Here is a 12,141-nt window from a genome sequence, read left to right as displayed (position 1 = left end):
TACTGAGAGAGCAATAAAAGTGTGGAAACTGAAAGTATGCCATTCAAAAGTACTCATTTTTAACAGTATAGATTGACTAATCAAGTTAGAAGGGAAAAGGTTTGTGGAGTACTTTGCCAGCTGTACTTATAAACACACAGCGAGGTAGAGCCTCACAGCTGGGTCTGACTTGCAACACCTGGGAAGGCAGGCAGAGAGAAAACTCCAAAAAACTCCAGGGTTGCCAATATCACGTTGCACCGAACTGTGAGATTGACTTTACACTCTTTAGCTCTGGATGCGATAAGTATGTATAGTATCATATGTGGGCCTATAGAATCACACACCAAAGTTGTGTTATCAACAAACAGCGAAGCCAAATACACCATGCATGGCTAGAAAAGCATTATTGCCTACTATAATGTGACCAAATAACCTGATCTGAATAAATGTACCTGGAATTCCAGAATCTCACTCTAAGGTCAGAATACTGGCTATAAAATGTAGCTATAAATGTGAATGAAAACGTTGAAATCCTACTAAAAAATATTCTATAACCACAGAGAAATGTCTTCTGGAAAACATGACAAACTGTCACGCATAAAATAATGTATTTTTCTACCCATATCGTAAATAAATAATTTACATCATAAATCTATCAATACTCAAAATATTTCAATTGATGGTCTAAGGTTTTCTGTCTTGTTTACTGCATTCAAGTAATCTCAGTATGTCAGCCTGATAAGGATCCTCATATATAGCTATATAGTGGTGTTATCTATAGGCCAGACACACAAGCTCAGCTCCTATGACATCTCTCCATGCATCCAGGGGAGAAAATAAAATCCACTCTGTCTGAATAGCTCAACCACAGCATTCCCAAAGGGAGAGAGCTATTGAAGGCATCTCGTGACGAGAAAATGTAAATAGGGGGGGCAACTCCGTGATCACAATGGCACATTAAAAAATATGATAGAATCAAGAATGGCGAATTTCTACTTGCTCAGTCAGCCTATAATATGTGCACACTGCACACCACATCAGCACTGAGGGGGAAGCGACTAAAATACCATGCTAATTATTTTTGCATTGAGAGTGTGTGAGGTTGCTTGCTGCTTGCTGCTGTTGCATAGAGGGAACTTGAAAGGATTTTTTTTTCTGACAAATGCAAATGTCAATCATCAGGTGTGTGTTTGTCAGAAAACACTTACTTGGAGTGTTTTAAAGTAATCCAAACTTTTGTTTCCTGGAACAGGTGGGAACTGGTGCTCAGAGGCAAGAAAGGAGGCAAGAACATTCTTATCTCCTAAAAACTACAGTGAAAAGGGGAACTTACTTTCACTCCTATCTTTTGTTATTCAGAACAACAACAAGCTTGAAGCTACGCTTGTAATTGTCAATGACTCTCCTTTTATTGATTGTACGAAATCAATACACAACATTTAATAAGGAAAAGAGCCACATAAAGGGAGACGTTTCACAAGTACAAGCAAAATTCATACGCATTTGATAAGGCCACTTTGCACAACAACAGAGACTGAAAATACCAGGTACAAAAATAAAATGCAAATCATTCCCGCGTAAGAAAAGATCTCGGGACCCAGACATGGGGTGATGCTGGATTTTCTTGTGCACGGGGTGTATTGTAGTCTGCAGTCTCCAAAAGGGAAAGGGACACACGTATATTCCCTAGGAAAAGCCATCCACGACATGGTTCAATAACTCCCAACGTGTAACACAGTTCGGTGGGTGGACAAACAGTTGACAATGGAGTGACAAACGTATCCTTCACCGCTATTTGCTCCATACAAGCGCTTCATATTGCTAATAATAAAATAAATGGCACGAGACACACCACAGGTCAATATCACCATCTTAGCGCACATGCCATCTTATTTGTTTATAATAAATTTGTAAACCAAGCTATTACAGCATGTTCACAGCGAATTGTCCACCCATGTTCTGTTTCACATTCTTGTCAGTTGCCAACGGCGTGGGACACTAATCATTCCTTACTAAAAGGGGACAATGTTTCGAGAGAAAGTAGATGTAACACTGTAACAAATAATTTGGGTACAACGCGAGAACTAAACATACCAATAACGTTTAGACATATAAAAACGAATTACATTAATGGCATAATATACTCAGAAGTGTGAGAATCTAAGCAATGTGTAGCATAAGGAACAAACACTTGCTGAAAAAAATGCTCAAACAACTAAATCTACAGGTACGTCAACTACAGAACAGCAAATAAAATCAGTCCTCATCTAACGGGTTTGTCTTGGTGGACAATAAGGGAATTCGCGACTGAACCGTTATATGGGCAGGGAAACTTTCTGAAATTCCTCTCACTGCTACTCAGTCTTTTCGCGCAACGATAAACTCTCAACTTATTACAACTTCCGTCAAATCGTCTCTGTAAAAATTACGAAATGAGCAAAGACGTTGTGCTCCTAATTTCACAATGAAGGACAGACAGTCCCGCCTGTGTACACAGTGCAATACGGACACATTATGCATTATTTCCCAGTTAGAAGTGTCCCTTTATTTCCTATGAGACGAGAGCAGAACAAAAACACGCATTTGGTAATTCGTAGCCAGCCCCTCTGAACTACAGTCACAGTGACAACATTAGAGCTCTAGATCGACAACAAACATATTTTGCAAATGACAGTTTGTTATTTTTATGTCTTTTCTTACCGTTTTTCCTTCTTGGATTGGCTTGTTTTCGCCTCTTACACCTGGGGCCATCCGCCATGATCTCGTGCTTCATTGATAAGAATGGATCAGATGGCAGCTCGCATGGACTCGACTCCTTGAATCAGCAGCAGCAGCAGCACGCAGGCTCAATATCTAACAACCAAACACAGGCAGCAACAATGTGGGTACACTGGACTGACTGGGAGAAACCATTTAAATATCAGGCGCCAAATAAAACAGAAAATAATAGAAAACCCAATATACACATTTTATGTTATACCTATGCTAAAGTACGATAAGGGGTCGATCAATGTATTGTTGATCTGTATAATGCCAGTGATCGGGATGATGATAAGTGGAAGTGAACATGACGACGGGGAAGGAGAGGCAGAGAAAGTGGGAGACAGGGAGTTACACCTTCAGTATGAGGCATAATTCACTAAGACGTGGTCGTGCTGGGTTAAGCATGCGTTTTACATTGTGTTAATTCAAATAAGAAAAGTTTTACCATTGCTCCTTTTCTTTCTTTTGTGCTGTTTTCATTTTATGTTCTGCTTCGATATATAAAAAAAAAACCTCGTATATCGCAAACAGTAGGCCCACATTGATTTCTCTGGGTTTATGTTTTTTAACCTACATTTTTTTTTAAATTGAGAGTAACCTATATTGATGATGACAGAGGCAATGTTAAAGTTATGAGATCAACAATAGGCTTTGTGTCAAATGTAAATATCACAGGGTTGAAAGAAGAGCAATTTCACTCCGCTAGGCCTATATCACTTACAACACAAAACAATAAAAATGAAAGATGTTTCAAAAAGCTATGTTGTGATATACGTATGGCTAAATGCATAAATGTAAATATACTCCACTATTAATTTACGAAAATTACAACATTTGTTCATTTAAGATTCATTTTATATACATGCATATTGTACGTTTTAGGCCTATCATGCTGAAAAACGTACATACATAAACAAGTAAAAACAGACAAAACATGAAAACGTTCATGCTTTCAATGGACTAATCGTACAAAATGAGTTGGTTAAATTCTGCCAATGGATTGTATTACTATGGGGAACGACCCACGACAGGAAAAACAAATAAACACACAAAAACTAACAAATACCACAAAATGATGTGTCAACAAAAAAATACAATTATCCAGACAGGATATGAAACATATTATAGCTATCTGAACAAAATAATGTAAATGACGTTTATATGATAAGCGAATATTTACCATATTGTGAGACAGACAACTTCTGCTCTACGAAACCAAAAGATACAGAAAGACACTAACAAGAACGAGTTGGATACAAAAGGGTGCGTGCTTGGCTCGGTGAAAGTGAATCCAAAGCTGAATATGACCGGGCTTGTTAATTTTTTTTCTCATGGTTTTTTGGCTCGAAGAGTAGGCTTTTCATCAAATTCTATAAAACTGCATCTTCTCTGTTGGAACGCACTTGCAAGCCTTGATACTTATTAAAGCGCACCGCTACCTCAATCCACCTGTGCAGGTAGAGAAAGTTTAAAGTGAACGCAATACTATAGCACCAAAGCCCTTATAAAAGCTCTAAGTCGCAATCTCAAAAATGATAAATGACCTATTTTATAAAGGTTATTAGTCGAGGTAAAGAAATGGACACATACCTGATTTCGTATAGTAGTATCTTTTCGGTTGACTTCGGTTGTAGTGATAACACAAGACTGCAGCGGTAAGCAATTGCGGAGAGAAATGTGCAGGGATCCTTGCAACGATAATAAAGCCTTAGAAATAGTGGTTCGGAAGGACCGTTATTCCTGCTAGGGCAGGTTAGGACTGATCTCTTTCAGACACTCCAGGAAACAAACCTGGGGACGGACTGACGTGTTACGCCTCTTCTAATGACATTTTTTTCTTTTTCTTTTCTGTAATACGGAGGAGAGGAGAGAACCAACCCTGGGACACGCGCCACCTGTCTTCACGGGAGGGGATAATTGAGCAGGACCAAACGTGAGCATCTTTTGGTAAACGTGATACGTTTTTTTTTTCTCTCCCAGGCTGTTTGATCCGAGTGAAATGAACTGTGACTGTCGGACTATGACTACCACGTATAAGCAGCCGAAGAAGCAAGAATATTATCCGGAAGAAGAAAAGTTGGAACACTCTCATATTCAACCCACACGACCACAACTGAAAGGGGGAAAAATGACCCAAATGATAGCGTTGCAAGTTTGATTGACTCTCACACAGGGATGAAAGTAAAGGGTTGCAGAGTGTTAAGGAAGTGAGCATCAGCGGTTTGGGTTGTTAATGTTTTATATTTGTAAACGTTTATTTATTTGCCTCCTCCATGGCCGTGCGTTTATTTTTACTATCGTAATAACCACTATGAGGGGAGCATGTATAACGGCGCATGCCCCATGCACCTACAAGAGCGAAAGAGATGTGTATATTGAGGTGCTTCTCGCACGTGCCAGGTGGAGTCAGGTGCGTACAGGTACTTTATTTGAAGTTTTCCCGGTGTGTTTTAAACAAAGTGTATGTGAACTCATCACTCTGACCGGAATTGAAAGACGTCACGTGTGTACTTTATTCCTTTTTTTTCACAGGTGTTATTCAAGGTTATATCGACCAAAATATTTCACTCTATTGCAACTATATGACATGGTTATTACTCCAATTAAGGTTTCTCTATTTGATTTATTAATGTATTTCCTTGTGATGCTGTTGTTTCTATTTCTGTCTGTCTCTCACTATAGATGGAGAGGGAGGCTCCACCTTTGCAACGCTGTGATTGGTTATGTAAATAAAGTATTACATTTTCTGTCCTGTCCTATGCAGTTATCAACTGTATGGATAATTAAATCATCAATCAAGAGGCTCGACTGTTTGATGCCTTTGTCCAAAGCCAATCAGATTCCAGAGAACTCGGAAGCACAGCTCGAGAGGAAAAGGTGCTCAACATCTGGCATTAAATATTCCAAAAGGCGGTCGATATAGACAGCACAGCTGAAAATAGATTGCTATTAGAGTATTTTTCAATATTTTTATCTGCAATTAATTTTAATGAATTATATATAATTGTATTAATTACGATTATGATTATTATTAAGAATATTCATATACTTTTTTATTTGTAATATTATGATTATTATGTTTATTATTACACGTACAGTATTGTATTTATTTATAGCCTACTACTCTATTTGTGTTGCACTGTTATATTTTCATTAGCTAGGTATGTACAAAATAACTTTGTTTTCATTTATGCAGCTGTTATTGGTCGCAGCCTGGTGATAGTGCGTTACAGACTTGAAGAAGGGGATCCCGCTTTACTGCAGCTGGTAAGTAGGCTACTCCTAACTCAAGTTTTGCAGCTCCACGGAGTAATCTGCTTTGTGTGTTAATGTTATGTACAGCATGTGTGTGAGATTAAGACTGATGTAGGCGTGTGATTCGCTTCCGATTTTGACAGCAAATAATAGCCTGCAATTCCATGCCAGATAAAGACGCAAAGTCATTCATTTTAAGTGAGCACTGAATGTATGTCAAGCAAGTGCATAGTCTCTGTCTGATTTGCCAAATCCCTCTGTGCTGCCGCTCCACAACTGGAGCGGTGTCCCTGCTCATTCATTCCCGCGCGCTCTGAGTGACACCACTCCTTGCTTTCAGCTTGAATATTTTATACAAACATATACAGCGTGAAAGGGGATTACTGACGATAGTTGACCTATAGGGGGACCTTAGAGTTAATGAATCTGTTAATTTAATTGAGAGGAAACACAACACACTCTTGTGGCTCTAGAAAGCAAGTGTCTTTATTTTTTACGTGCCATGTTTGCTGGTATGAGTTATATCAATACAGCAAATATATGCCCTTTGTCAGATTTATCATTACTTATGCATTTAGCAAGGAATTAAATATGACCGTTTTATGAAGCAGTAAATACATATAGGCTATGTCAATTTCAGCTAGGTTGACATTTAAATGATCGTGTGGCGCAACAATAAAACTGTATAGCTTATATCCTATGTACCACCGAAGCAGTATAGGCCTATGGTTTATAACATAGTGTTGCAGTACAGAATACACAGTGGAATCAGTAATGATCCTGGTATTTAGCCTGGTGGTTATTCAACCAGTCAACTGGTTTACACACCTGTCAGGTATAAGGATTCTAGCGTTAAAATACGGTGCACTGATATATTTTTTAACAAGTGAGGATTACAAAATATGTCAAAGTCATTACTGATCGTTTAGGGTCCCGAAATCACCCTCATCAGGTGGAACATATTTTGAAAGAAAAGGGGGAAGGTGGAGAATGACGAGTGAATCCAATATTTTTTTTTTCTGCCACACTTTGAATGCAGAGAACAGATGGTGACTCCGTTCAGTTTATAGACTACACTGCGGAAGCACACTACGTTTCGTGATTATATCAGGTACCAGATGTTACCTCTCACCTGCTGTAACAGTATCATAAGCATAACACCTCGTTTCGTTGTATACTGATAAGACGTTTTATCTGACCATTGCCACGATGACTTGTCAGGTGAAAGTACAGCAGTTACACAAATCCTAGTCTATTGTATAATTACAAACCAGCCACAAATGATTATATTTTCCAAAGATATATAATTGATGTTTTACTCCCCATACAGTCCCATGGAAACACAGCTATCTTTGGATTCCAACTCCCCGCAGGACTGCTGTTCTGTGCTGGGAAAGGAGCAGCTATCATGATGGAATTGCTCCCAGAAATGTTACATCTGTGCTAAAACTTAGGACAAGGAGGAGGAGGAGGAGGAGGAGGAGAATTCACAGGTGGTGGTGGGGAAAGAATCTAACGGAATGGAATCCCCAAACTAAATAAGAGAGGGAGGATGAGAGGAGGAGGAGGAGGAGAACAGGACTGTGTCATTTCCTGTACATGAGAACATACCCCAAAGCTGCTCTACATTTCACTGTTTTAATGTCGCCCCTAAATAATTTCACAAACCACAAGTATGGTATATGATACATTACGGTAAGTAAGATTTATGCTGAAGACAATTCAATGTCTTACATAAAGTATGACTACTTTTATGACTACATATATCCTATATACCGCTGACAGCTTCTAACAACGATGGTGAGTATACAGTATGTCTGAGGCCCTAAACATACAGTTGAAAGCCTTCTAAAGATGTTTGGTATACAATACAATGTATAAGGGCCTACATGATAATGGTGTGACACAAAGCATCTGCTTCACCAGATCACATCTATCCCTCTAGTTTGTTTTCAACTCTCCCTCTCTCTCCCTTCACTACAATCACCACAACAACATCGACTAGGTCTCTCTATGGGACCCGTTCTGTGATATTTTGATCCCACTGCCGTAGATAGCCGTAGATATGATGCCATTTAATACTCCACCGTTGCTCGCAGTGTAACAGAGTGAAGAACGTGAGAGATTGACGGACAATTAGAGAACATAGGCGACCGTGTGTGTGTGTGATCTTCGAGGAGAAGCCTCAAACGCGGAAAATGAATTTAGTTTACATTCGCTACAGGCCTTACAGGCAAATGAGCACTTCTCCTTTGCTTGTGCTTTTCTCAAAAACACTTCAGATGTTTCTCAGTGTATATAAAAGAAAGTGAGACAGAGAGAGAGAGGAGAGAGAGAGATTGCAAAGTAACAGAACAGATTGCTTAGAAGCAAAAAGCTTACATCAGAAACATATAGATTTTTCTTCTGTTGGTTGCTCTTGTTAAAATCAACCGAGTAAGTGCATGGTGACTCTATCTGAGACTGCAAATTACAACTTGTTCATTTGAGCTGCTCAAATAAGAGACAGATCAGATGTTCTGCTTTACTTTGAATCTTTCCTGTGGAAAGAGGTCAAGTCCCCAGTGGCCAGAAAAGTAACAGATTGGTGGAGGGAGGCTATGAGGGACTCAGAAAACCAGCATTTCTGGTTTAATATTTTGATATTCCCTCTTTGTGAAGTATTTATACCCAGAAGAGATAAAGACATAAAACACAATAAGTTCATATTTGACATGAACACAAGTTAGTCCTCTTTCACCCAAAGTGGGTTTTAAAAAAAAAAGGTAATCTGCTCAGGAAACAGGAAAACGTATTTCACTCTTGACTCGAAAGATGACTTATCGCTCCCTGGAATGAATACATGAGGGTGGCTATGATGCATTATTAATCAAACATTTGAATAATTGTTGTATCTCTAATCTCTTCCCTGCATTTGCATATCAGCCTTTTAATGTCTGCCTCCATATATGATGCTAGCTACTTCCTCTTAGGACATAGAAATATAATTAATATAACTAACTTATTTCCTCAAACCAAACCATGTCTTCTCTCTCTCTCTCTCTCTCTCTCTCTCTCTCTCTCTCTCTCTCTCTCTCTCTCTCTCTCTCTCTAATTATATTTGCTTTATTGGCATGACGTAACAATGTACATATTGCCAAACGCTTACTTTGGATATTTACAATATTAAAGTAATAATACTCAAAATTGTCAACGGGACAACAGTGACAACAATAACCAATGGTCAAAATAACCATACATTGAACAATAACAATAAGCATAGAGGACATGTGCAGGTTGGTTGGTCTGTCAGACACTGTCCCTATGGCAGGCAGCAATGTAGTGTGCTGCCAACCCACAGCTCTCTGCGTCTTCCCCCAACAGGACGGGTAGCTTATTCTCATCAGAGGTCTTTGAAACATTGAATAAGGGTTTCAATTTTGGGGAAATGACACTCTCTAATTGTTTGACTTTTTTTTTTTTTACATTTATTTTGACATTTCGTCAGGAAATGCAGCTCTGTCTCAGGTTCTGCTGTTGTGCAGTGGTTGCACAGCCTTTCCTCTACAGGGAGCCAGGTTTTCCTGTGTCTACCCTTCTCATTGGCAAGGCTGTGCTCACTGAGCCTGTACTTTGTCAAGGTTTTTCAAAGGTTTTGACCAGTAACCATGGTCAAATAGTTAGCCATGGTGTACTGTCGATTTAGGGCCAGATAGCACTGCATTTTGCTTTGTGCTTCTGCTTGTGTTTCCCAAAAAGCAATGTAGTTTTGTTTTTGACTGTGTTGTAATTTGTTTTATTCTGATTGATTGGATGTTCTGGTCCTGAGGCTTCAGTGTGTTAGAGATCATGTTTGTGAACTCAGCCCCAGGACCAGCTAGATGAGGGGACTCTTTTCTTTGCTCAGCTCTTGGCATTGCAGGGCTTGGTAATTGTATGAGAGGGGGTCACCGCATTTTAGATGTTTCCAAAACTGAATTGCTCTTTGTTGAGTTTTTATTATTAGTGGATATTGGCCTAATTCTGCCCTGTCTCTCTATCTCTCTCTCGCTCAACAATTTCAATACGGTGATTTCATTTACACTAACCTGGTGCATAGCAAGGGTAATATGTCTTGGAGAAAAACCCAATAAACTCAAATTGATGTGGCTGAATAACAATGCAGAAAATTACTTGTAACTCTGCCCACCCTCCCAACTACCAGCCACTGTTTATTTAATGGAATTATAGTAGGACAATTATCAGGTTGGATATCTACCAAGCATCAGTGTTCATCAAGGTTCAGTCCTCCTAAGGGGGGGGGGGGGGTTACTTTGACTCTCAAATGACCAGGATGTAAAATAATAGAGAATACATTAGTCATTGTGAGTTGAAACACTGTCTATTGTTTGTGATTTATTTTCATCCTTAGAAAAACAATAATCACAGTGAAGCTGCTGGTCACCACAGGGTAGCTAAAGAGTGTTCACAGGTTTTTATTTGATTTAACTAGGCAAGTCAGCTAAGAACAAATTCTTATTTACAATGACGGCCTACCCCAGCCAAACCCTCCCTTAACAACACTGGGCCAATTGTGCACCACATTATGGGACTTACGATCACGGCAGGTGGGGATCAAACCAGGGTCTCTAATGACACCTTTAGCACTGCTATGCAGTGCCTTCGACCGCTGCGACACTCGGGAGCACCACAATTAACAATGGTTTCTCCTACACTGGCAATTTTAAACGGTTTAGGCAAATATAGGTGTAGATATAGTCTTGTTTCACTTTCGTCAAGAAAAAATTACAATTGCTATTAAAATACTCTGTCACACAATACATAATATATCAATATGTGAGTCAAGCTTGTTATCAGCTGTAACTGTCCTGTGTATGGAGCACATGAATACAGGAGCGCTGTCAAATATCAGGGTTATAGAACTATAATGAACAAATTACTATTGTGACGTGATAATTTCTTCTCTCTCTCTCTCTCTCTCTCTCTCTCTCTCTCTCTCTCTCTCTTCTCTCTCTTTCTGTAAAGCGCTGGTCTGGTGCCCTCTCACTCTCACCTCTCACTGTAGTCTTTTTGGCACTTCCATAAATAGAGAGAAATTGAAGGGAGTTGATTCCTCTTTGATCCTGGTGCTTGTTGTCAAAGCGCCTGGGATTGAAGAGACTGTTGGCCACAATTGACTGCGACAATTAGGAGATGATCAGAGCCCTGGAGTGGAGCACTTAAAGGGTAATTTACATGTCAGTTTGTTGAATAAAAAAAAGAAGAGGGACGAAAAAAGATATTCAGCTCAGAATTTGTTTTTTTCATTTTATTTTTCTTCCATGCCCGCCTTGTAAACTGTAATTTGTCCTCTTGCTAAGGAAAAACCTGGCAGAGGAGCTAGGATGCATATTACCATTTGAAAAGAAGCAATCATGGGGCCACTGCTGAGCCTATTGTCCAGTGAAAATGCTGATTTGCAGGCAGTGAGTAAAGGGAAACCTTCTGCTGAGGTAACTCCTATAGTAGCATCCTAATGGTCTCTTCTCTCTTCTGAGGTTTCTATTCTAAACACCTTCAACCCCCAACACTGCCTGTCCCATTATTGGGCTGTTTTATAGCTAGGGGAAGACAGTGGACTCAAGGCAACCTCCTGGTCACTGAAAAAGAAGAGAGGAGGGGTGTAGGGATAGAGGGAGGGAGGGAGGAAGAAGGGAGGGTGGTGGTGTAAAGCTAACAGCAGGTTGATAGGATAATACCCATCATCTGTTGCCTAGGATCATTCATATTGTGCCCACCCCTGCGCCTGGTCGCTCCCTTTACTTCATTTCTCCTGACTGCCATGTCAAGTCCGCTACCTCTGTCTGACTGGGGTTGTAAACTCAGTGGGACAATACGGGGACCAGGGAGAGAAGGTGGAAGGGCTTTGAGGTGTTTTTGTCCAGTCAGGTCTCCCCGTTTGAATAATCTCTCCCACGATAATCTAACTCCCCTCTTTTTTGACTGTATATGAACTAATCCAGATATTCTTCTTTCCTGTCAACATATAAATATATCCCTAATCTAAATCTGTCTAATGCCCATATAAGTGTAAATGAGTAAAATGAGTAACAGAATTTATATTGAAAAAATATATAAATATAAAATCTAAGCGCAACATTGAACAATTCCATTGGTTTTACT

General features: G+C 39.5%; 1 protein-coding gene and 1 long non-coding RNA gene across 6 annotated transcripts in view; one reads left to right on the top strand and one right to left on the bottom strand.

The window, feature by feature from the left end:
• Positions 1 to 4,785, bottom strand: part of LOC106574300 (zinc finger E-box-binding homeobox 2) — a 75,959-nt gene extending 71,174 nt beyond the window's left edge. For 2 of the 5 annotated variants that reach the window (XM_014150104.3, XM_045697582.2), the window contains exons 1-2: positions 4,336 to 4,785; positions 2,683 to 2,835 (exon numbers count right to left, since the gene is read on the bottom strand). In XM_014150104.3, the coding sequence (XP_014005579.2) occupies positions 2,683 to 2,755 (73 nt within the window). In that variant the 5' untranslated portion in view covers positions 2,756 to 2,835; positions 4,336 to 4,785. Of the gene's footprint in view, positions 1 to 2,682; positions 2,836 to 3,925; positions 4,017 to 4,335 lie in introns of those variants that run through there. The other 3 variants (XM_082962828.1, XM_082962830.1, XM_082962829.1) reach the window with 2 other exon arrangements.
• Positions 4,786 to 5,506: 721 nt separating this feature from the next.
• LOC106574377 (uncharacterized) lies at positions 5,507 to 10,354 on the top strand. Its single transcript, XR_001321529.3, has 3 exons — positions 5,507 to 5,622; positions 5,942 to 6,012; positions 7,331 to 10,354. It is a non-coding gene; the product is annotated as an uncharacterized LOC106574377 (long non-coding RNA).
• Positions 10,355 to 12,141: the final 1,787 nt, after the last annotated feature.

Source organism: Salmo salar, chromosome 16 (assembly GCF_965601325.2).
Source record: "Salmo salar chromosome 16, fSalSal1, whole genome shotgun sequence".
In the NCBI taxonomy this organism is placed as follows: Eukaryota; Metazoa; Chordata; class Actinopteri; order Salmoniformes; family Salmonidae; genus Salmo; species Salmo salar.
This window is presented reverse-complemented; position numbering and strand designations above follow the sequence as displayed.